Raw genomic sequence first — 26,282 nt, 5'->3', positions numbered from 1 at the left:
GTATTTATTAACCATCACTGGGACTAATCTAATAGGGCAAGAGCATGTAGGATTTTTCTTGTTTCCGTGGTTGTATAGAAAATGAAAAATATGAAATTATTACATTTCACTGCTAAATTATTTTCCAAATTCCAGCACCTTCTTATGGAACATTCTCAGAGTTTGCTAAGCTCTTCAGGACAAAAAATGATGTAATAACTGACAGTCTCTTCAAAGGCTTCAGGAGCAAAGTCACAGAGTATAGCCAGGCAACCCCAAGATAAAAATCTACTCATGATGCAGGTCATAAATAATGAATGGTGGTTTTCATATTTTAGCGTAGGCCACCTGGGTGCCTGTGGTGCCCAAGGCTAGTCACCAACTTTGGCACTCTACCTCCCCTACAAATTCATGTCCCCCTCCCCCCCGCTATGTATTTATTTTACAACAAAACAAATGTATATTTTCTGTTATATGAAATCTCATCTGTGTGTGTGTGTGTGTGTGTGTGTGTGTGTGTGTGTGTGTGTGTGATGGGAGGATCCTAGTAAAATACAATTCATTTGAAAGCAGTATTTGTTTTGTAGTCCACTTTACAGATGAAATATGGGGCCATTGCCTTGAGGTTTACTAACTAGTTGGAAAGATAATGTACGCACCTGTCTTGTGGCTGGCTTTTGAAAGTCCTTGAGGAGCAGACATCAAATCAGCAATCACCTTCCGATTTGGGATCCATATTATATCATACTTTATAATAAAGGCCATGATGTGAATTTTCTGCAGACCCAACAGAAAGTTTGAACAGATGTCAGAGAGAGTGGATTTCATCGCTGATTATTCCGTGGAGACTTTCTGGGGTGACTTCCTAGCAGAAAAGAACAAAAGTACGTCTCCAACAAATCATTAGAGACTGTCTGGGTCTTTAAAGGTTGAGGGCCTGGAAAATACTGCAGCTGTAAATTTTAAATTGTTAGTCTTAAAAAATTGTAGCCTCATAATCCTGAGTGACCTCTTGGTAGTTAGAGGGCTGGCTCTAAGCACCGCCCTTGCATACCAAGGACCTCCAAACACTTTATAGAAAAAGGCAGAGTATTTGCAGGTGACCTGTTCACAGTTTCTTGCTTTAGTTTCAAAATTACTTCGCATATCTAAAATGCTACAAATCATACATACTATATTGCATTATTTAAAAATAATGACAAGCAAGAAGCTCATATCTATTCAGTGCAGACACGATTTTCTTTAAAATTTAAAAATGCAACTGGTGGTTTTTAGCTGTAGGTGCTTTGATCCCATCCCCATGTTTTCTTAAGTATAAAAGCCAAATCCTGTGTGGCCCTTAACAGAATTCATTTACAGATGGGTACTTTCCCTTAAAGAAACGATGATAATTATTATGAAAACACAGCAGTGTGTGCTTTAAAATACAACACCAGTACACAGCAAGGAAAACACATCACCAGCGTGAGAAGGCATCCACTTTCCCTTGGCAAGGGGCGCCACATTCTCCATGGGCCGGGTGGCGCCAATGGATTTTGGCAAGAATCACTGGAGGAAGAAAATGCCAGGTTGACAACTTTCATTTTCCCCTGTAGAGACACCACTCTATAAAGTTAGCCTGTGGACAATGGCTGCCCTGGACACCCTTTAAAGATGCTCACGGAACACCTGAGGGGGTGGGGTTGAACGAGAGCAGTGCCTGTTGGGTTGATAGAGGAAATTAACATTTCGGGATGGAGATCACTTTTCCCTTTACAGATGCTAACACATATAGATATATGCATATAGACTAACATATATATGTATGTATCAAGTAGTATATTCCATGCTATTACCATCATATCCTGTGAAAGAGAAGCTCATGATAATTCAGAGGTGGGTGCTGATGGCTAACAGACGTTTTATAGTGTGCACATGCTGGAGTGGGGCTTCTGCAAGACTTGCCTTTAGCTCTCTTGAATATTTGCTAGTCCATGAGAAGTGGTTTGGCAAAGTGCTGAAAGAGCATTTGATGTCAGAAAGGAACAGACCCTCTGGAGTCTGAAGAGACAGATAATTGAAGATGCTCCATTCAACGGGGGAGGGAGGTGGGTGGGTGGGTCATGCTGAGCTTTGTGTCTGTGGGAATGCTTCAGATGTTAAACATACCGTCCTGCCAGAGCAACTGAATCCCTTCTTCCTTGTGGACAGTGGGAGAAGCAGATATGATGTCCTGGAAACTGACTGAGTATGGTTCTGGGATCCTCAAAATAGTGTTTTTCTGAATGACATTGCCAATCAATTGCAGCGCTAAACCAATTTCAAAAAAAGATATGTAAATGGGGCTGAAGGGACAGCTCAGCAGTTAGGAGCACTTGCTGCTTTTTCAGAAGACCCGGGTTTGGTTTCCAGCATGCACGTGACAGCTTACAACCTCTCATAACTTTCGTTCCAAGGGATGTGGTGCCATCTTCTAGCCTTCTTGGGCACCAGGCATGCACATGGTGCACATACATACATGCAGCAAAAACACTCATATACCTAAAATAAAAAATAAAAATAAATCTTTACACACACACACACACACACACACACACACACACACACACACACACAGGCTGCGAATCCTGGTTTCTTTAAGCACTGTGTATACAGTTTCTCTATACAGGTAGCACTATGTATTAGGTGGGTTTTTACTATTTTACTTATGTCCCCTAAATGGAGCAGTCAAAATCCAAAATCATCAGTAATAACCAGATGAAGGCAGCATTCACCAGCCAAGGTCCCGACACGAGCTTCCTCCCTTCTTTGTGCTTAAACTTGCAGCCGAGGAGCAGAACAACATGTCTGGAAGTGCTGTGTCAGGTTAACCTTCTCAGCGTGGAAATCCAGGGGCACAGGGGACAAAAGCCACCAGCAAGTGAGATCTTGAAGAAGGAATCCTACGTCCTTGAAAAATAAGCTGGTCTAGACAGCAGATCCTACTCCTCAAGGTCTGGGAGATGATGTGTGAAAAAGGGCCCTTGTAAAAACAGTTTTACTGGCTCGATATTTGTGTAACAGCCCATCTATGTGGCAATTCAGCCCCAGAGGCCAGATCTGGTTTGGTGATGATGGTGTGCAAGATCCCCTTGGATGCATGCTTTCTGGGTTATCATATGTAAATGAAGTCAGTGAATGGCTCTCTAACTTGACTGTATACCTAAGCACCTGAGAGCTTTAAAACTGTATGTAGTATGGACCCATACCAGACTAATGAAGTCAGGGTTTTCTGGGAGTGTGGAGATGCCGATTAGGATTTTCACAAAGCTCCAGGCAGTTCCAGCTGTAGCCAGGATGGAGTACTTCTATCAGACATTGTCTAGAACCCTGGAACTTGCTCTTCAGGGCAGATGTGGGAAGTCTAGTTGGTACTCAATGTGGTGGAGAAAGCAGGAAGTGGATTTGGTAAGACCCTCTGCCGGCCCTGCTGAGTCTCTGTGTAGGCATCTCAAAAATAGTGACCCTTGCAACCTTTACAACCACCACAAGCCCTGGGTGCTGCTGGGGAGAGGAAGTCAAATGCTTCCTACCACTGGGATCTGACAGTCCTGGGAGGTCCTCAATCCAATATATTCGTATCCATGATCACCTCTCTCCTGGTCCCGAGAGCTCTCCAGTGCACGCAGCAAAGACTCCTTCTTAAATGTGAAACCAGAGACTAGGTCACACAGGAGTCTCCCATCTAGGACCAGATTTAACTAGGTCTTGTCTATAAAGCAAGAAGGTGGAGCTATTAGAACATTCCGAGCTCCAGCCTATGAATGGTATTCTTTTGAGAATACCAATAAGCAAGAAACAAAGTCATGATAAAAACGATAGTTCCCTGAAGTTCCCAACATAGGTGCAAATCTGAATCTCCACGCTCACTTTGAAAAAAGACCCAAGATTACCCAGAACCTGTTCAGAGAGGCAACTTCTCATTAGATTAGACGTGGGCAAGGTTCTGGATGAATCTGGGTTCTAGATCAACAGCAGTGAGTAGTGTAAACATAGTAGAGGTGATATATCCGCCAAGGCATCCAAGCTCTTAGCTATTTTCGCCAGGCTTGTACATTTTCCCTTAGGTGTTAAGTATTAGGCTCATGGCCACTGCGTGAGGATGGGATGGCAAGACGCACATGCAGCGACAGTGTCAAGAGCTGCTGGTTTGCGAGGCCAGCAGCTGCAGTGGCTTCCAGCGCTAGTCCAGTGCGAGCCAAGACCACACAGCCCACCCGGCGGGGCCTCCTGCTGAGCGCAGGGTGCTGCGGGGACGCGCCCCACGCCGGCGAGCTGCGCCTACTTCTCCAGGCACGCAGGGGCGGGCTCGGCGCCCCTCGGAGCTGCCTTCCCATTGGCCCAGGGACACGCCGGTCCGGGAGTGAGCGTTTGCAAAGTTTCATTGAAGGAGGAGAAGCGCGCGCCCTCCGGGGAGCCGGGGCTGCGTGGCTCCGGAGAAGCTGCTCCGCTGCGGGTTGGGGACGCGGGGGTATCTGCACGGTTCCTGGGCTTTGTTTTCTCACCGAAGTCGCGGCCGTGGCGCCGCGCACTGCGTGACTGGGTCTTGGTTCCTGTCCAGGCTCGCGCGGTTCCTCGCGGTGAGGATTGGACTCGCATCCCCGCAGGCTGGCAGCGCGACCCCGGCGTGTCGGGAATGGTTCTGCGCGCCCCGCAGCTGGCTCCGGGCTCTCCCTGGCCTGAAGCTGGGGGGCTCTGAGCCTGAGAGGCGCTGAGGCTGAGCGGAGCAGCGGCTCAGCGATCCGCCCCGAGGCCCAGGACACGGCTTCCAGAGCGCCGGGCCGTCTTGAGCGCACCCGGAGCGCCGCAGTCCGGGTGGACATCGGAGACCCGGCTGCGCCGCCCAGACACGCTGGCTTCGGAGGGACTCGGCTAGAAACTCCTGGCCATCCTTGAACGGCGCCTCCTGAGTAGGCAGAGGACAGCTAGATTCCTTCATCCCCTCTCCTCGCCGCCCCCATCCCTCACCACTCCCAGAGTGTCCCTCCCTTGGCTCTTTCCCAGACGACCCCTGAAGCAGCTGCGGCTGGATTGCACAATTCATGGGCGGGCCGCAGGGGCTCGGGCGCCTGGTTAGGTGGCTGCCGAGAGCCCCGTGAGCCGCGGGTCCGGCCCGTCGAGCGCGCCCTCGGGGCGAAGAGCGCCGCGCCAGCCGAGGCGATGCCAGGGTGGCTTCGAGCCGCCGGCCTCACGAGGCCCTAGGCAGGCATGGGCCTGACATCCCAACTCTAGGGACCCCCGAGCTTCACCCCACTGCTCGGACTAGCAAGGACCCACGACACGATGGCTTCGGAAGTGGTGTGCGGACTGGTCTTCAGGCTGCTGCTCCCCATCTGCCTGGCAGTAGGTGAGTGTGGTGTGCTCACAGAGGTGACTAAAGAAGCCGGTGGGGGTCCAGAGCTCTGGGGTTCGGTTCTGAGAGCCGGCTGCGCAGTCTGTGTGGCAGAGGCTTCAGATACGCGTTGTCTGGAGTGTGACAGCCCTGCGCTCTAACTTGGCGATCTAGGGCGCAGGATCAGGGTCTTTTTTAGACAGTTGGGGTAGCCAGGTTTGGCACTCTGTGGGGACCCGTTCAGTTGAATTTAGTCTCTCGTGGACTTCCTGTACAAGAAGAGTCCTGACGTGTGTATAAAGGATGATGGTGGGGCTGGGAAGTGATTGTAGACAAACCACGGAACTTTGATAGAGCACTACCCACCAGCACCACCAGCACCATCACATCAGCTCCAGCACCAGCATCATCACCCTCTCTCCGAGTGTCGCCAGACGCTCAGCACATTGTGCAACCAGAAGGGGCTCAGGACATCTCTCCTCCAGCCACCAAATAGGAAGAAGTGAACGATTCCAATAGTAGTAAAAAGAAAAGGAGACACCAGGCAGGAGGAGCTGCCTTGATGATTCTCTATACCTCCACAACAGCCTCTATTTACAACAAAGGGGCTGGATACTGAGGCTGTAGAGCACCACCAGACCCAACCCCGCAGTTGCCTGCCAGCTTTTTCCAGATGTTTAAAGGATTGGAAAATGGGATCTAAAGTCACTCATCGGGACAGACCAGACTAAGAAAGTCCCTTGGGGAGCCTTGGTGATTGTTCCAAGGAGCACCTCCCTCTCCTAGGGTGTCTCTGGGGAGTTAGGAGAAGGTGTCAGGTCTGAAGATCACTGCAGCTGTAAGAGGGCAGGAGTCTGCAAGCTTTTGCACTTAGTGTCACGTTCAATTCTGTGCTAAACATGACAGAACTCCAAAGCTGGGCTTTCTCTCTATCCCCACCAGAGCTAGAAAACATAATACAAGACCAAGTTGTGTTTACAAAGAGATCCTTGCCTTCCCACAAAAGGCAACTGTTTTTTGTTTGTTTGTTGGGTTTGTTTTGTATTTTGACAAGAGTTAGAGGACTGGGAATACATTGATGCTAAATGTATTATCTGTTCAGGTCATTGAAAGGGAGTTCTGGAGTTTGGATGTCTGCATGAGTTGTTACTTTAGCCAGAAGCCTCTGGAAGACTTTGGTGCCAGAAACCAGGGCTCTGGGGGTGGGGGGAGTAAGCAGAAAGGCATAGCATCAGGTGCTTCGAGAGGAGAAGCAACCAGGCCGACAGGCTGGCATTGACCTGGACTATGAATATCTAGGTTCCAAGCAGGGCTGTTTGGGCAGTCATCATTGTTCTGGTATGCTGGAGGAGTGCGGCTTCCTGAAAGACCACGTGAACGTCTCTCTCTACTAGTTTCGAAAGCAATTTTGAAAAGGTTTCTTTAGGAGCATGGCACACAGGTGGTGCCACTGTCTTTGTCTCCTGTCTCGATGTACCTAGCTAGCACCTTACTGGTTGGGTTTGTTCATTGTTCATCGGAAGTAAGTTAGGTCTCAAGTTCACCAGGCACTTTTAGTTTGTTAAGAGGAGGCTCCTTGGGTCAGAAGCACTCCTCCCCATGCACACCCCCAACTCCATCTCTGTCTTCACCTACTGCTCTGGGTTGTCTAAGCCCTTGCCTGGGATAGCAGTTTTGCAGTGACTGTTGGAAGAATTAAACAGGTGGCCACCTACAGCCATCTGGGTCCACTGTGTGAAATGACAGCAGGGAATGGTCCCTTGACTGACTGTCATCTTATTGAGGGTTGGGGTTTCTGTAGGACTCAGCTCACTGCTCCCCTTTCTCCAAGTCACAGAGGCCGTGTAGAAGCATTCCCTCTAGACACCGATGATGCACTACTGAAACCCTTTAGAAGGACAAATGCACTCAGTCGTGCAGAGGAAAGTACTATAGTCCAGAGGCTCCAGCGGGCCTGGGGCAAAGCTGTGGTCCTGGCTCCATCATGCCTATTACTTCCACAGCCCCTCCCTGCAAGCCGACGTGTACAAGCTTGAGCCAAGGGGTTGGAGCCATCTCAGGATGCAGATGGAGTCTGCTCTGAAGTTGAGACTTTCTTGGGAGGAGCTGGACTTGCAGGGCCACAGGAATAGGATCCCTGGCCCCACCCCACTTCCTTGCAAGTTTCCTGGACAGCTGACTCAGCCCAGGGGACTATGGGGGGCACCTCCTCTGTTTTACTCTTTCCACTCCCACACCTCTATAAATTAAGGAGATGTGGGAGCATGATGATGTACTGTGGATATATGAGTATGTAAGAGTTTATGCTTAGTGTGTGAATACACGTGGATATGTGTTGTGTAAGAGTATGAGATGATATGAATTAACCTGTGTGTGTGTGTGTGTGTGTGTGTGTGTGTGTGTATGTGTGTGTTTGGTATTAGGTATTGGTGCCCTCGGCTCAGCTTATTGTGTGTGACTTCTGCCAGCCTCCCAAAGTGTAATGTTGAAAGAGGGAAGAGAAGTCCCTTGATGGAGAGGGAAGAGCTTCTGGGGAGGCTCACACCATGAATCCCTTGCTCATTGGCTGTTATTTAGGAAAGATGATCTGAGATGCATGGTACCTTGACTCACTACACTGTTAGGAAAATTGGTAGAAATCACCTCATTTCAACACTTGGTTTCCTTCTACAGGAAATCGAGATTTTCAAGGTTATTGAGGGGTTTTAGGTCTACTTGTTCCCAAGGTGCCACTAAATCAAATGTTCAGATTTCCCTAATATCCTGGGTATGGAGAGCACAGTGACCTGCTTGCCATTAGAATCGATTTTGCATTTTCTCCATCTATTTTTATACCTGGGCAAGGCAGCCTTCAAAGCCAAGCCTTTATAGACACTCACATATATTTCCGTTAAACCTTTTTCTTTCACAGGATGTTGACATTTTCCTGTAAAAGTGCCCTACTCTTTTCAATTAATGAGTGATATTGAAAATGAACTGCCTTTGTGTTTAGCCCAATGCTTAAGTTTTTATTTTTTTTTAATTGAAGGAATTAAAAGGAAAGTGGTAAGTGAGATGAGTTTCTTGTGTGCAGGTGTTGTATGTTAGCAAATAAACCAAACTATACTAGAATATGCTGTTTGCCATCCACAATGAACATCTGTTGATAGATGTGTCCATCTCCATAGTCACTGGACATGTCAGATATTTCCAGAATAATCTATGACCACTTGCTAGCCACTTGATTTCTTTTATATGCATAACATAAAAAGAACAACAAAACTCTTCTATAATAGCAATCTATAGTAATTGTAGTAATAGCTGAGCACTGATGAGTCCTTTACATACATATTTTATGCTTATTTTCTTTCAGTATGATTCCAATTTCCAACTTAGGCCTTTTATTTTCCTTCTGGTACTGAAGACTGTTTCCAGGGCCTTGCATATTCTAAGTGCTGAAGTTCTGTGCTATACTTTAGCCTTCTCACTTATCTCGAGGTAGATGACTTGAGGTTATCCCAAGATTAGGAGGGATTGGGATGTGGCCTGCTTTGGTTTCTGGTACTGTGATAAACTCCATGACCAAATACAACTTGGAGGAGGAAAGGGTTTATTTGGCTTATAGGTTAAAATCTGTCATAGAAGGAAGTCAAGACAAGAACCCAAAACAAGAACCTAGAAGTAGGAACTAAATCAGAGACCATGGAGGAACAATTCTTACTGTCTTGTGCCCACTGGCTTGCTTAGCTACCTTTCTTAGACAGCCCAGGCTCACCTGTTCTGGGGATGGCACCACCCACAGTGGGCTGGACCTTTCTCCATTAATTAGCAATTACAAAAATACCTCACAGACAAGGCATAAATTAGCCATTAAGAGAATGCTTCACAGACAAGGCCACAAGCCAGTCTGATAGAGGCAGATCCCTTTCCCCAGGTGTGTCTAGGTTTGTGTCAAGTCGACAAAAACTAACAGCTGGATTAAATTTGGGGCTCCTTTTGATATATGTGTATCTATGGTTGTTAATGTTTCTTTGTATAGCAGAATTTCACTATTAGATATCATTTTGAAACCACAGTGTACGTAGTCCAATAATTACAAAAGAAGCTTTTTAAAAAAAAAAAAAATCTTTAGGAGCCTTTTATGTGATTTGTGCTGGTCTACTGATTGCTGCTATCATAGCCCTCAGGGGCAGGGAGTTTTAGCTGCTGAAGGATTCATCAAAAGCATTTAAAATACTTTTGATATTGGTCACATCTTCTCAGCCTGTTTATTACTGTTAATTACTCCTAGAAATAAAAGAGCTTAGATCCACGATTTTCAACCTTCATAACACTGCGACCTTTTAATACAGTTCCTCGTGTTGTGGTGACTCTCAGCCATAAAATTATCTTCATTGCTACTTCATAACGTCATTTTGCTACTGCTATGAATCTTAATGTTAGTATCTATGTTTTCCAATGGTCTCAGGCTACTTCTGTGAAAGGGTCATTCATCTCTCATGGGTTGAGACCCACAGGTTGAGATCCACTGGCTTAGACACTTACAGTTAATTCTAGAAGAGAGTATTTCAACTCAGATGAGCATGAGTGACTGTCACTGGAGATGTGGGGGCTGGAATTCCGTGTAGGTACCTTGTTTTGTAGGAAGTGTGTTTAGTCATAGATTGAGACTAGCATATTGTCTTGGACTTCACTTTTGGGTGAGGACATGTTGCCAGCTGATCATGTCCTGCCTGTGGCCCTTTCTCTATGATTCTGGGGTCATTTTTGTTGTTTTTACTCTTTTTCCCCTCTTACTTCCTACAAACTAGAGTTGGGAGTACCGCCTTCTGGATGAGAGTGTGCAGAATCACCTGTGTCATGCCTAATAAACTGAGGATGCTGCATTACATTCATGAAGCCGGTCAGGAGAGCTGGCCTGCCTACTCAGAACTCCCAGACCAGCAGGTAGTGATCTGGGCCATGGGGAGTCCATAGGAAGACTAGGATTCAGAGCAAAGCAACATAGCCCCTTTGTATTGTCAAGCCACAAAGATTAGTGTGTTTGTGACAGGCAGGGTTTCTTAAATAACCAGGGCTTTCTCAACACAGTAATGTAGTGTTTTAGATACTGATCCTCTTATTAAGTGGTATATTCTCTCTGTGATCATTATTGTTTATTTTTGTCTTCGTGGCAGTATGTTCATAGTCTACTTGATGTGATTTTATTTATTTATTTTTTTTAGTGTGAATCTTTCATTTATGGTCTTTGAAGTTACATAGTGGTAATGTGTATATTATTATAATTTTTTGCATAAATATTCAGAAGAACTTAGCATAAGCATATCTAGACATTTAAGAGTAATAAATAGAGGCTGAAGAGATAATTCTGTGGTTAAGAGCACTTGCTGATCTTTTAGGGAACTAGCATTTGGTTCCTAGCACCCACATGGGCAGTTCACAACCACCTGTAAATACAGCTTCAGAGAGACCCAATACCCTCTTCTGGACTCCATGGGCACTGACACACACACACACACACACACACACACACACACACACACAAATAATTAAGAAGAAAATAAACCTTAGACAAGAGTAAGTAGTAACAATAAGAGGATGCTATGTGTATGATGTATTAGACAACATTAAATTTTGTAAGATTTGCAGATTAATGTGGGATCAAGCAAATAAAGAAAATGTTCTATTTGGATGGAAGCTAAAATGTGGTTTTTTTTTTTGAGGGGTTGGAGGGTGGGAACAATTGCTCAGTGATTCAGCACACTTACTGCTCTTCCAGAGAATTGGAGTTTGGTTGCCAGCCCCCACGTCAGGTGGCTTACAACCTTGGTAACTCAAGCTACAAGGGACCCCAGACCCTTTGCTAGCCTAATCAGGCACACAGGAGAAGGCCCCGTACACACAGCTACATTTAAAAAAATGTAAGTTTTGAAAAAAGAAATATTTGGCTACCAGCATTGGTGTTTCTTACATTTCTCAGTGTCCACATGGTCATCAAACCCATCATGACAAGGCACAATAAAACAGAGGAGACCCAAGCATACAGCAGCCTGTGGGGACAGCCACTGACTCGGGGCTCTGAACACTTCCAGACATCCTAAACTGTCCAGTGATTAAGGGACCCACATGTTTTGCTCAGCCTTGTGCTCAATATTTTGTGAGGCTGAGGTCTGCACCCACTGAACATGCACTCCACCTGAGCCACACCTCTGGTCCTTTGCTATTAATAAATTATTTTTAAAATTTCAGAGCCATAACACATTTTAAAAAAAAAAAATTCAAGATGTTTTGCAACTGTGTTAGTTAGCTTCCTATCTCACCTTGTTTCTGTTTCCTGTCCTTGTTCAGTTGTTCCTGTGGCTTCAGGATGTGTGGGCTGTCTCATGATGCTCACTTCATGGTGGCTAGGAAACAGAGAGGGAGGAGCGGGGTTCTTGTATCCCTCACAAAGACATGGTCCCAGTGACCTCACTTCCTCCAACTAGGGCCCCACCTCTTAACGTATCCTTTCAGCACCTCCAGTTATTCCACAGGCTGGGGACCAAGCCTTCAATATCTAGACCTGTGGGGGAACATTCTAGAACCAAAGTGTAGTATAGTACACAGTTTACCAGTTTAAGGTATCTCCAATGTCTCCTCTGTGATACCAGTTCTTTCCCTTCCCTTTGTGGTAGGATAGTAAAGCTTCACGGTTATTACCTGATGGCTTGAAAATTCTGCTTTGGAGACAGACCTGCATGGAAGTAGGATTCTGTGATGGATGGACACGGTGGCGTGCGCTTGTATATGAATTTCAAGTCTTAAGTATTTTATAAGAAAGAATTAAGCACGTGTGTGTGTGTGTGTGTGTGTGTGTGTGTGTGTGTGTGTGTGTGTGTGTTTTCAGCTGTTGAGTGGCTGGTGTGATTCTATCAGTCATCTGGGGCTTAAGAACTATTCCAAGACTTGCCTTAGGAAGTTATTGATTCTGTGACTCAAACTGAGGTGACCGTCCCCCTGTGTTGTTTCAGACTTGAAAGTCTGCATCTTGGCTAACACTGAGCATTCCCCCGATCCTACAGGCTTCTCTGCTGTGTGCGTATTCTAGATCAAGTGGGCAATCCAGGTGGCTCTTGGCTCCTTGACCAGCACATTTACATTTTGTCACTACTTCTTGGCAAACACAAATCCCACCCACCAAGTGCCTGGATCAAAAGTGTTGTTTAGGTGTGCCATCAATCACTGTTTACATCCTGGTCCACAGGTGTGAACTACTCTGCATTCTGGGAGTCCTGCATGCAGCAGGCGGAGCCTCAAACCTATCTTTACCATGTGTAGAGCTGATGTAGAACCCATGAATTACCCAAAGCCCCCCAGTTGCCATTCTTTAGAGGAGCAGATTTGTAGCTTCTCTTGGGGCTCAGGTCTACTTTTGCCTGAACCGTAGTCAAATCAGGCAGATCACAGCTATCTTCCCCCCCTTCAATATGGCTGTCCTGTGAGACCCAGAAACACTCACTCCTGCCTTTACTGACTAGGCTCTTTTCTCTGGTTGATAGGCTGCCCTTTTGCTTCTGTTCTTCTGGAGTCCTTGTGTCTGAATGGGTTTCCCAGTGTAATAGGGCTTATCTAAAGCTAGCGTTGTTCCTCTCAAATGGGAACAAAGAAGTCTGGAGTAGATAACAAACTTGGAAGATATAGGACCCCGTTTTACATCAAGGATCCAGTGCTTGTACTTCTGTACATCACAAATTAGAGAGGGAGTCGTTGCCTCTGAGTTGGGGGCACTTCACTGTATCAGGCACTGTTGGGTTCAGGAGGCAGTGCCAAAAGGCTGCACTTAGCCACGGAACGCCAGGTGCATTGTTTCTGTTGATGGAGAATGGAGGCAAGTGGGAATGGGGGACAGAGGTCTACAATGGTGTCTTTTAAGTGAATTAGACAGATATCTTCTGAATCTTGACTTTGTCTGTATTAAGGGGAGGATGTCTTGTTCACGTGAGAAGTCTAGCTTCTTTGAATCACCAAAACAGAGTCAGAGCTGCAGCCAGTTCCCAGGCATGAGTGATTCACAAATCCAAAACTGTTTAAAGGATTAGGAGGGATCTTGCTGGGAGACAATTACAGTTGCATTTTGCTTTTCTTACCTTTGAAAAACAGCTCTCTTCATTTCAAGGGCAAATGTTTGGGCAGTGATGAAATGACTACTCATTGTTCGTATCAGTGTGAGTTATTTTCTTTCTACACCTGGATGCACTTCAGATGAGTGGGATAAGAGAGGTCTAAGAGGTGAATATGGGATAATCTATGTATCAGGGCACTATTGGGGTCAGTATATTACTGGGGCTCATTATGAAGACCTTCAACCGAGAAAGTGGCAAACCTTTCCTAGGGCTGGATCTGCATTCAGGAAATCAAACACATGAGTCATTATTGCACATGGTTTCTGACTTATATCAGAATTTCAGATTTCTCTGAAATTATTCTGCATAGGCTAACAAGCTGGGTTGTATGACCTCACATCTGGCTTTTTCATGCAGATGTGTGACCTTAATCAAGTTATGGCGCATCTCTGCTCTTTGGATATTTTGTCTGCAAAATAAATGGATGATAACTGTAACATGAATTGCTAAATTGTCTTATTAATAAAAAAAGCAATGGAGCCAGATATTGGGGTGAAAGCTGAAAGATCAGAGAAACAGAACAAGCCACAGCCAACCTCACCTCTCCAACTCCTCAGCTGATCCTGTTTCCACGAATCCTCAGACTGAAAGCCTCTGAGTCCTCACCCCTGAGGGTCTTAGTTGAATTGCTGCTCAATTCCTGTCTCCTCGTGCCTTATATACCATTCTCCACCCAGCCATGTCACCTCCTGGGATTAAAGACATGTGTACTTTCTAAGCAAAGGCATGAGATCTTAAGTGCTGGGATTAAAGGCATGTGTACTTTCCAAGCAAAAGCATTAGATCTTAAGTGCTGGAATTAAAGGCATGTGCCACCACTGCCAGACTCTGTTCCCAGTGTGGCCTTGAACTCACGGAGATCCGACGGATCTCTGCCTCCCAAGTTATAGGATTAAGGGTGTGTGGCACCACTGCCTGGCCTCTATGTCTAATCAAGTGTCCTGCTCTGTCCTCTGAACCCCAGGTAAGTTTATTAGGGTACACAATATATCACCACAGATAACAGTATTAAGCTCCTAGGAATGATTCAAGTTTTGATGGCACTGAATGTCAAGGGCTTTGAATGGTGCCTTCATGTAATGGCTCTTAATATGCTAGACTGAAGTGAGTCATTGTTATAAGTTAAGGAAATGTATTGGCTGGTTTGAAGACCTGGTCCCCAAGAGCAATGCAGTTTCTTGGGCAGACAGCTTAGAGTTCCAGTCAACATTTATGACAGTTACAGAGCATAAATAAAGTTTAGAACATGGGCTATTGAAAGTTGAGCCTGGTGCTGGCCCATACCCGCTCCCAATAAGATCCATTGGAAGATCCCATGGCTTTGTTCATTGTTACCTTGGATACAATATGGCAACGGTAATATCCTTTTCTCTTTCTTTAAAACTCCCAGACAAAACACATTACATGGTTCCCACAGCCTCCCCTAGTGCCTTGTTCATATTCATCACAGTGTTGTGAACTATTCCTTCATGCACAGTCAAGTTCAAGGACTTGTAGTCCTTGTTAGCATCCCAGCATTAAATGTCCTAATATGTAGCAGACATTTAGGCCGTCTTTTGAGTTGTAGCTTTAATAACTGAAAAGATTATGACATACCAGGGCAGCAGTCCATCAAGGACTCTAAGCGAGTGGACCCTCAGTCTCATTTTTTTCTCTTGCCTATATCCAAAATATGAATATAGAGATATAGTCTAGCATCTCCTACTTATTAGTTTCTGAGTTCCTGACTATAAAATTCACAACAGGCTAATTTATGTTCTGTATCTTTCGTAAATGAGAATATTATTGTGGTGGCAACTAATATTTGCTACCTGCTGTGCAGTAGACAGAGAAGGAAAAACCCAGCTGATAATGTGAAGTTTGACCGGAGTAGCATCCTTGAAGTGCATATTATTTTTTTAAAATGCTTTCAGCTCTTCTGGATCCACATGCATCGATCTGTTTTCTCTTGTGGTCAAATCCTTTCGGTCAGCAGTTTTGGCCGCAGGTAGAGAAAAGGAGGAAGAAGGCAAAGTTTTAAAAAAACTGGTGATTTGTGTTTTTGTTAAAGCCAAACACAATGGAAATGAGTTATAGTTACGTGCAAGACTGAATGGTCTCACCTCTTTTCTCTGCTTCCCCAGACTGCACCTGCTTGCTCCCTGCAGCTGGCTCTGACATCACAGAGGGAATGCAGTCCTTGGGGAAGGGTCCTGCTTGGGTGCTTTAATGAGCAAGTCTGGATCTCGTTAATAATGAGCCATGTGACTTTGTCCCCTGCTCCTCAATGGCTTCATCTGTGGATTATGTTCACGAGTCTCACAGTATTATTTCTGCCCAGCACTTTGTAATGGGAAGGGTGTGGCTAGAAATTACCATTCCGCATCAGTTCAAGTGGTTCTGTTCTGTTAAGGGCCATCTTACTTTCACTGACCTTACAGCAAGGCTGGGGACTGCTGGTGATTTATTTTTAATCATGTAGCTACTTGAGGGAGGATTTTACAGGTCCGTTTATAAAGGGGAGACATTCTGGTTTAGGCTTTTAGTTTTGATGGTCTTGAGTCATGTGGCCTATGCATTACCAATAGTGGCTGACAGTGGAACAAACTGCAGGGAACACCTTTGATTTAAATCAGTAGCATGCATCTTTGCAGACAAAAAAGACTTTCACTATCCACAGATAGGGTTATACAAAGAAAAACCAAGCTGCTGTAGCAGTAACTGAGGCTGAGTGATCTTGTAGAGGGAAACTTATCTAAGAAGACTTGAATGAAGAAAGGATATTTTTGAGTAACATGCGGGATTTAATCTGTGTGACATCACAATGACACCACAGAGTTTTGGGATCTTTGCTAGGTAAGTCTGTCACCCTAAAAGTGTTGGGAAGGCCACACAGACTCTGCAGAAGTGTCTGGAGTGTGAGCTCTCTGTCCTTTAAGGCCCCACCCCCTCCCTCCCCCCTTTCAAACTAAATCTAAGCGTTTGCGCACACTGAGCTCATCTGCACTTCTTCCATTGGACTTGATGCCCAAAGTCTATCTAGCTGCTAAGCAGCAAAACCTTCATAGCTGGTGCCAATACTTCCACTTTCGTGCCAGGCAGCCCTGCTGTGGCACACGGCTCTGGCCACCCATTTTCAGCCAGGAGAGAGGATTACTGATCAGATTACAAGGGTGTGTAAAGAGGGCTTGCCAGAACATGTGGAGATGTTCTCTTGTGAATCGGTGTTTTCCTGAGATCTCTAGTTCCCTAGGACTGTTCATTAGTAACCTCAAACCCATTTAGAAATAAAGAATTTTTAAAGCAGCATCACCTTGGCTCTTGTGTTTCTTCAGAGTCACATTGGCGTTTTCATTGGTGGTGTTGCTGCCTATAACTACATTCTCCTCACCCAGCTCTTCCCTGGACTTCAGTCAGGAATGTCTGATGCTGTTTTCCTATCAGCCACACTCAGCTGGTTGTGTCTCAGTACCTAGGAGGCCGAGGTAGGAGAGCAGTGGATTCAAGACTAGCCCGAGTTAGACAGTATATCTTGTCTCAGTTACACACACAAACATATAATGTATATACATATACACATACATATGGGCTGAGGATGCACCTCTGTGGTAGAACACTACCTGCCTACCATGTGCAAGAGACTAACCTTGATAGCCTGAACTGCAAACAAATAAGCAAACCAAAACCAAACCAAACACTAAACACTAGTGTTGATATACCAGTTTTTGTTTTTTTTTTTTTTTAAGCCTATTGTTTGTTTGAAAGGATGGGACCCAGTCCTTACAGTTTGTTAAGTTGCATACAAGCTTGGTGCAGTGGCATATACACGTAATCCTAGCCCTTGGTAGGGAGAGGCAGGATGATCGGGAATTCAATACTGTTACATAGGGGGAATGAATCTCAGATACACAAAAGTGAGGATTTTATGCAAAGGTACGCATACTTTTGGTGGTAATGCATACGCCACATGACTCAAGACCATCGAAACTAAAAGCCTAAACCAGAATGTCTCCCCTTTATAAATGGATCTGTAAAATCCTCATTCAAGTAGCTATGCAAGAGCCAAGGTGATGCTGCTTTAAAAATTATTTATTGCTAAATGGGTTTGAGGTTACTAATGAACAGTCCTAGGGAAGTAGAGATCTCAGGAAAACACCAATTCACAAGAGAACATCTCCATGTTCTGGCAAGCCCTCTTTCTACACCCTTGTAATCTGATCTGAGAGAATCTCAGATATGATTTGACCATTGCAACACTGGGATGTTCAAGCCAATATAGCCCTACTTAGATTTTCAGGTTAGATGTAGTTCCGAAATGTGTATTTTAAATGTAGTGCTGCTTTTTGGAGGAAGAATGCTGGCCATGCAAACACTGGAGAGTCTGTAGTGTGAGTCACACTGTCACAACCCTTAGTAAGTTTAAATATGCATGGAACGTATTTTCTTAATCAAAATGTAATTATATGAGGTTTGAATAGTCCATCAGTAGTTTTGTTTCCTTGTATCATTTTTAAAAATCATCCTCCGGTCTGAATCAATTGTCCCTTCCCCCTCCTGAGATTTCTATACATTTCCCGGCAGTCATCAAAACCCTGCAGTAATGGGAGACTGCATGTGCCCAGCGCTTGCCTTAAATAGCATTTGCTTTTGTTTACTTCAGATGTCAAAGGAAAGACATGCCTGACTTTTTCTTGATCCCTATCTCTGTCTTACCTTGGATGTTCCTGCTTTCTAGGTTTCTTTTCTGGCTGCCACCCCAAAAGAGTTGAACAATTTTGGAAAACTTAATGTGAAAGTCTCTAAGTATGGTTACATTTCTTATTTGTGTATTTCCACTTCAGTTATTGACACTTCATTGTCACCTTATTCCTTGATGGAACCAGAAGAGATGGCTTTGCTTGCCTAATTTTTTTTTTCTCCTGTAAAGTTAAACCACAGAGAGGGATCAGTTTGAAACTGTGTTTATACAATTCTGTCTATGGAGTCCACAGCCTAGTGCTGATCCTAGTAGCTCAGTACTGACCCAGGAGTGTGTAGCTCAGTATCAGTCCCTTTGGGTCAGCTATTCCTCCTAAGCAACTATTGTTAAGGACTCTGAATTTTATAATGTTTGGAAGTGTTTTTCCTTTGTATAGATTTTCAATGTCTCCCTTAAATTAAAAGAAAAACTTGTTGACAAGTCCACGTGTGTATATAATATATTTTGGTGATATCTACCCCGTTGCCTCTCTTCTTTGTCTTCTACTCCTGTTACTCCCTTCCTTCCCAACAACCCCTCCTCCTGTTCTCTTATATCTTTTTTATATGTTGTCTACTGAGTTTAATTAGGATTGCTTACATGAGCATAGGTAAAAGGTTCTTTACTGGGGCATGGGCAGTTTACCATCTCTTACACCACTGTAGAAAATGACTCTTGCTCCCTAAAGAACCACTGACTGCCAATAGCCCCTCAGCTATGGGTTGGGCCTCATGAACCCCCTGACCACCAATGATAGAATGTTGACCAGCTCCATCTTGTTCAGGTCTTATAGATAATCACTGCTGCTGTGAGGTCATGAGTACAGTGTCAATGCCATGTCCAGAAGACAGCATTTCATAGGGCCCCTCTCTGTCTTCTAGTTTCTGATGCTTTCTGTCCCCTCTTCTGAGATGTATGCTGTAGATGCTCCATTTAGGGCTCAACACTCAATAGGTATTTATTCCCAGCACTCTGACTAGTTAAGACTTTCTGCATTAACTACCACCCATTGTATAAAGAAACTTCTCTGACTGAAATGGAAAGCAACATTGATCTGTAGGTATAAACAACAACAAAAAAACTGATATAAGGAAGCTTGATAATATGTTCGTTTAGCATAATAGCAGTAATAATTCCCCTTAGGACCTATAATATCCCCAATCATGAGCTTTTGACCAGGATTATAGTACCAGGTATGAGTTCCTGTGGTGTGGGCCTCAAATCCAGGCAGAAAGTAGTTGGTAACCCTGCTAACAGTCATGCCACTATTACCTTGGTGGGCACATCTTGCCTGGCAGGTCAGTGTTATAGCGTACAGGGCACAAAACTGGGTACCACTGCTGGTGATGACCAGAGGCCTGCTTCACACCATATGGAACTTTGAAAGCTAGCCAGCAGAGATGAAGCTTCTAGTTCAGTTCCCTCTTTATTTCTCTTCACTCTGTAAATAAAATGTGTGGTGTCTTTAGCACAGGGTCCTACAACTGAGTTTTGGCAAGTAGTCAGGAATGACGGCAATAGCATGAATTGTTTTGGGGGCTCTAGGACCTCTCTAACAACTCATGACGAGGTATCTTTTAAGTGGTACTGGAATTTTCATTTAATAACCCATAGCTTCTTGGAGTAGTATTATACACCTACCTACTGAGGGTACCATTACAACTCTTCAAAAAAATTAGATTACAAAATTCTAGCCCCCACATATTGCCTTTTTCTAGATTCTTAGGTTGGTTAACCTACCCCAATTCTCTCCTCTGCCCAACATCCCCACACCCTTCCCACTTAAGCATTTTCACCACTGGTAGGTAAAACTCTAGAGGTCCCAGACATAAGTTCATATAACTATGTCATCTGATTTTTTTGACAGTAACGCTAGAATTATTCTTTGGAGAAAAGATAACCCTGCAAAAAAGTGGTGCTGTGAAAATTGGATGTGCACATGTAGAAAAATTAAGCTAGATCTGTATCTCTCATCCTGAACAAAGATCAACTCTAAATGGATCAGTGACCTCAACATAAAACCCCAAACTCAGAAACTGCTAAAAGGGGAGTGCAATTTAAAATACAAATGTAAGTAAAGACTTTCTGAATAGGACTCTAGTCAGAAATTAAGACCAACAGTTGACAAATGGACTCAATGACATTAAAAAGCTTCTGTACATCACAACAAACTGTTACTCTAGTGAAGAGTCATCCTGTAATACATTGGAGAAAATCTTTGCCAACTCTAAATCTGACAGCGGATTGATATCTAGAGTATACAAAGAAATCAAAACACAAAATACGGAAAAAACCCCAAACAACTCAATCAAAACTTGCGCTCTGAAATTGATCAAAGAGTTCTTAAAAGGATAATTACAAGTGGCTAATAAATGTTCTAAAAAGTGTTCAACATCCTTATCAGTCAGAGAAAGACAAATGAAAACTACTTTGACATTTCACTTCACCTCAGAATGGCTGTCATGAAGAGAACAAACGATAGTCAGTGCTGGTGAGGTTGTGGAGAGAGGGGACCCCTCATTGACTGTTGCTGGGAATATGGACTGAAGCAGTCACTCTGGAAATCAGTGTGGTAGTTTCTCAGAAAGCTAAATTTAGAACTGCCCTATGACCCCGCTATACTGCATCTGGACATACAGCTCATATGGATTCTGTGTTGTCCTACTGCAATGGTATTTGAACATTATCTTCCTTCCTGCTGCTCTGTTCACAAGGGCCAAGAAGTGGAGTTAGCTTTGACGTTGTCAACTAGTGGATAACTGATAATGAGAATGTGGGTCCATATACACAATGGGACTTTATGTGTATGTAAGGAAAAATGAAATTAAGACATTTTCAGGGAAATGAACAGAACTGGAGAAGATACTAAGTGAGGTAACACAGCCCCTGAAAGATAAACACGGCATGTTCTCTCCCATGTGTGGATCCTGGCTGAGAGTTTTTAGATTCGTGCAGAGGCTAGGAAGCTTCAAGGGTATCATGAGAGTTGGGGGAGGGAGATGATGGCTTAACAGGGACAGGAGAGGGGAACACCTGTGGCTCTCAGTGTCCCGACCTGTCTCTTAAGTCACTGTGGGAAGCGAAAAGTTACACATTTTGAGACATGTCGGGGCTCATCATTCAGGGCCTAGGGCTCTGAAATCTGTTCACCAGCTGCTTGTTCTGACTAGAGCTCTGCCATGGGGTTTATGTAGATACTGGATGAACTAGGACCATCAAAGCTTAGTGTCCAGGTTACCAGGTTCTAAGAAGCATGCCCTGTTTTCTCAAACCTGTCTGACCACAGAAGTCCCGTATGTTGCCCTTGAGGCTCCTGTTTTAGGACCACGTACTGAAAAACTCTGGTCTTCTGGAATTGTGGGCTAACTGGGAGGCCAATGAAACGGTCTTTCAGAAAAGCCCCAAATCTCCCGTGGCATGAATATATGAAGCTAACTGACTTTGATTGACTGTCACTGTCATAGTGATCAGAAGGAAAAAAAAAATTTGTCATTTTCTAATCCTGATTGCTGACTTATTAGTATGATTTTTTCTTATCTTAAAAAACAAGCCAGACAGTGGTGGTGCATGCCTTTAATCCCAGTAATCGGGAGGCAGAGGCAGGTGGATCTTTGTGAGTTCAAGGCCAGCCTGGTCTACCAAGCAAGTTCCAGGAAAGGTGCAAAGCTACACAGAGAAACCCTGTCTCAAAAAAACAAAAAACAAACAAACAAACAAAAAAAAACCCAAAAAAACCCCAAAAAACCAAAAACCAAAACCAAAACAAAACAAAAAAACAAAAAAACCCAAAAAACAAAAACAAAACAAAACAAAACCAGATTGGTCAGAAAGGGAGAGACTGTTTTATGAAGGAGGTATCCAACAACTGTAGAGTGCCTGGACATGCCTGGGATGGGTGTGATTCAACATCTGTAGGGTGCTTGGAAGTGTCTGGGGTGGGTGTGAATTCAACAATGTAAGTGCCTGGGATGGGTGTCAGTTCAACTACTATAGAGTGCCTGTAAGGGTGTGGGATGAGTGTGACATGTCTACATCTAGGAATAATGGATGGACCAAACAGCAGGAATTAAACTGAGTCACACTGTCATGGCCCTGGGTTCTCACTGGACTCTGCAGGTCCCTTCCGAGGGTTTCCCTTTTAGTTTTCTGTGTAATTCACCTCTGAATGCAGGCTTCAGGAATCTTTGTGGCAGTTAAGTCAGGTGCCATTCTTAAGTCTTAAAACCTCCAGGATTTTCTCATCGCATCTAAGAAAACACTGCATTTCTTTTATGACTCAGATATGGAGACTTTTGCTCTGTTTGTTCTGATAATCAGCCTACTAGAGTTTTTGCTGAAATGTCACCCCAGCTTCCAGGCCTGCCTTTGCACTACCTGAATATCAATCACTCTAATCACTCACAGTCCCAGCCTCTTCAGCTCACATCTCACCCTACTTCATTTGTCTCATTTCCTTCAAACTTATGGGTTGCTTGTTGCTGTCTGCCTTCCTTTTCTCTTCTTTCCCCAGGCTAATGTGCTTGTTCCAGGACTCCTAGAATCCAGTTTGTCTGCCCTTGCTATGTCTACAACATCGAATGTGGGCCCAGGCAGTGGTAAACACTCAACTCCTCAATTCAGTGTCCTTCATGCTCACGTAACAATAATGAAAACGGCACCTTCCTGGTCAATTCTCCCCTTCATTTAATTGAGGCTGAAGGTTTTGAAGGTTTTTGTTTTTTTTTTTTCACTTACAAAATAGAGGTGATAATACTATCTAAATTTTAGGGTAACCGGAGAGTTCTAAAAACAGTGTAAGGCTTCGGTAGTAGAAAAATTGCCCAACATGTCTTCAAGGTCTTCAGTATTGCAAAAATAAATGAACTAACTAATGTATGTACCAGGTGTTTTTCTGTTAAACAGTGCCTGGCACATAGTATGCATTTACTTAATACAGATGCTGTGAGGTTGTCATTTAATTTAAGCAATATTTGATGTATAAAGCATGGTGCCTGGCTCTCTGATTGTTCCAGGCATGTCTGCTCCTTTGACGTTGTTATCTACGAAGTTCAGCCTTGAGAACTGCATAACTGAGTTACCCCCCCCCAAAAAAAAAATAACAAAAAGTTTTATATTGTTTTAAGTCAGTTCATGATTTTGTATATGACCAAATTCCTAAGTACCATTGACCACTTGCAGTCCCCAAGCCATGGATTGGACATGACTGTCTGTCAGAAATCTTAGTCCAGACTGTGTCATGCTCAGGGTGGTGACTGCTGATGTTCATTGCAGGAGTTAGAAGTGTTGTGGGGGATGGGACAAGGCGACCCAGAGACTCAGGCTGGCTATGAGATGAAACACTCCTGTTGTGTGGAAAGAGGCTGTTGATAGGCTGAGGGACGGTAGGATGTCAGTCCCAGAACTGGCTCCAGGAGCTCTGTCTGCTGTAATACAATGGCATGATCCTACTGGAGAACAAGATAGAGGACAAGCCCTACTGGACAGGGACAGAGCACCCCTCAACTCCCAAAACACCATCAGAGATGATTCAGTAGATGAAACTGTGCCCCCCCTAAGCAGTGTTGACACCTCTGGGAATATCAAAACATGGGGACAGATGTTCTAAACAAGAGTGGCCAGTGTTTGGGTAGACGGCTGTTTGGGTCAGTTTCTTGTGCTGGCCCCCTGCAGAGGGTAGGGACACCGAGAAAATGGAGCTGTCCCTTACCCATGCTCAATGTCGTAAGCACTTGACTACTAAATTCAAGAGCAGTACAGGGCCTCTGGGGTAGTTCAGTGGCAGAGCAAGAGAACATGTGTGATTAGCATATACCAGGCAGACACTTGCACGCACAGCTCATACAGCGCAACCATGTGTGGCCAGATAGAGCCATGGGATGCCACAGCCCAGCCCCAAATCATGAATTAACTTAAAACATTATGTTTTCTTCTTCATTTGCTTGTGCAACTTGACCAAATAGCACTTGAGCATGAGCTTTGAGGACAACTATGTCGTGTTGTAATGTCAAAGTCAGACAAGCCTGCGCCAGGGATTGCGTTTTATTCCTAGCCATAATACCTAAAATTAAAATTTTTTTAAAAAAAGTGTGAGTGAAGTTCAAAAATAAATACTGACTGAAACGTTTGGGGTAAATAACCAGGCGTGTCTCATAGACACCGACAGCAGCTGGTCATGTACGTGTCTGCTTACCTTCCAGGAGGCTATACTGTCCTTTGCAGCTGTGTGTGAGAATTACATGGGAAGCCCCTGAGTCAGGGATGTGAAGAACGCTCCTTCTGTGACTCTTGGCTTATCTTATCCCACACTCCTAGCCACTTCATTCAGTCAAGCAGATGAGAGCCAATGCTGGCAGGGACATTCCAACACTTGGGGAAATTTGGCAGTGCTGAAAGAGAATCCCAAGTTACAGTCGGCTGGGGCTAGAATGTGGTCCTCTCCTAGGCTCTAGGCTCATTCTCTGGCAGACAGCTATTAACTCTTGCTTTGAAGTTTCTTCCTTTCTTCTTTCACGATGGTTGCAACATGACTTCCTTATGTCAGATTGCTCTTCCCTGAAGTCCAGTCCTTTTCTGAGAATGGAAAGTGTCTTGGTTTCCTCAGGTACGTTGAGGGAACAGTCCCAAGTTAATGGAACGTGCTGCTCTGGGAAGTAAGCAGGCAGCTTGTCTGGTAAACAGTTACTCAGTTGTGTATGGGACAGGAATGACTTGTTTCCTTCCTCGAGCATCTTGAGATGTGGAAGTATCATGTTCAGCGTTATAACACTGTGCTGCTGGGAGGTTGCTCACGACTTGGAAGGAGCTGCTTGTACGTGCCGGACCATGTTGATATTAATACCCTTTTCCAAGACAAGTTCAAGAAGGTTGAGGTTGATACTGTCTTATTTCACAGTCTTTCCACCTCCTTTCTGGATGCCTGTAAGCTGTAGGGCTGGGCAGTGTGTGTGTGTGTGTGTGTGTGTGTGTGTGTGTGTGTGTGTGTAGGGGGGAATTATTTACTAGCTGCCGATGCTCTGTAAAATAAACATACTTCTTTTTAATTCACACGTGAGAAAACAGAATGAGAAAATAGGCTTTACAGGACTCAGAGAAATTAAGAGATACTTTGTGTGATCACACATCAGGAAGAGGTGAGCCAGGACATGGACTTAAGATATTAGTTTTTCATTTTTAATCCAGGATACGTTTGGCAACCAATATATTGCTCTCAAGTGCTAGCTCCGAGTCTAGTAAAAGCCTCTCATCTGGAATGCCCAATCTATTTCCTCCATTTCTGCCAGAATGATCTTTTAAATTAGAAAATCTGACTATGCCTCTTAGCAGAGTCCAGTGCTTAAAACTGAGCCTTTGTGTTTGGATTCAAGTGTTCATTCACTCTGAGGGGACGATAAGGGCTTGGGTCCTTATTTATTTATTATTTTTAATGATTTCTCTACCTGGAAAGACCACTTCCTTGTCTCTCCAAAGGCTCTTCCTGGAACTTCACTTGAGCAAAGCTCTGCCAGGATCCAGAGGGAAGGTAGTGAGGGTAGGTGACCCTCCACTTCTAGGGACCCGTATAAAGGATTACTATGGGTTAGGTAACTAACCGTTATGATGATTTCTGTAGAGATTTGTGTGGTAAGGTGTTGTACCCTCTAGGTGTTTTCAGCTGGCATTTTTGTATTCTGGTCTGTCGCATAGGGCATTGTACCAGATAGCCTAACACAAAAGATGGTGACTCAAGAACCATCGCAAATTCAGAAAGAACTTGGAAGCAACTGCTTAAGACATTGTCCTCATTCCTTCTAGGATTCTATCAAGTAGCTTCATGACTCCAGAGGAACAGGAATAGTCATATGATTGGATCTAAGGTGGCTCCATCAGGCAGGCCCACGTTGAATAACTCACAGTTTCAACTGCAGCTCAGGTTGAAATATCTCCTCTTGGAATACCATTCATCCAGTCATCCAGCAAATATGTGCCAAGTACAATACTACATATGTTTACCTGAGCTCTGAAAGGTGTATCTTTTTTTATTCATTAAAGGAGCAAAACTTAAATATACATAATGTTTTAGAATATGTATCAATTGCTAAGTGGCTAAATCATTTAA

At 44.3% G+C, this 26,282-nt stretch overlaps 1 protein-coding gene across 3 annotated transcripts in view; it reads left to right on the top strand.

Annotated features, from left to right (window-relative positions):
* Positions 1-4,595: 4,595 nt before the first annotated feature.
* The window catches only part of Piezo2 (piezo type mechanosensitive ion channel component 2), a 376,725-nt gene continuing 355,038 nt past the window's right edge, over positions 4,596-26,282 (top strand). For all 3 annotated transcript variants that reach the window (XM_036205320.1, XM_036205319.1, XM_036205318.1), the window contains exon 1: positions 4,596-5,344. In XM_036205320.1, the coding sequence (XP_036061213.1) occupies positions 5,281-5,344 (64 nt within the window). In that variant the 5' untranslated portion in view covers positions 4,596-5,280. The remainder of the gene's footprint in view (positions 5,345-26,282) is intronic.

Source organism: Onychomys torridus, chromosome 13, assembly GCF_903995425.1.
Source record: "Onychomys torridus chromosome 13, mOncTor1.1, whole genome shotgun sequence".
In the NCBI taxonomy this organism is placed as follows: Eukaryota; Metazoa; Chordata; class Mammalia; order Rodentia; family Cricetidae; genus Onychomys; species Onychomys torridus.
The sequence above is the reverse complement of the archived record's forward strand: the minus strand, read 5'-3'. Positions and strand labels throughout refer to the sequence as shown.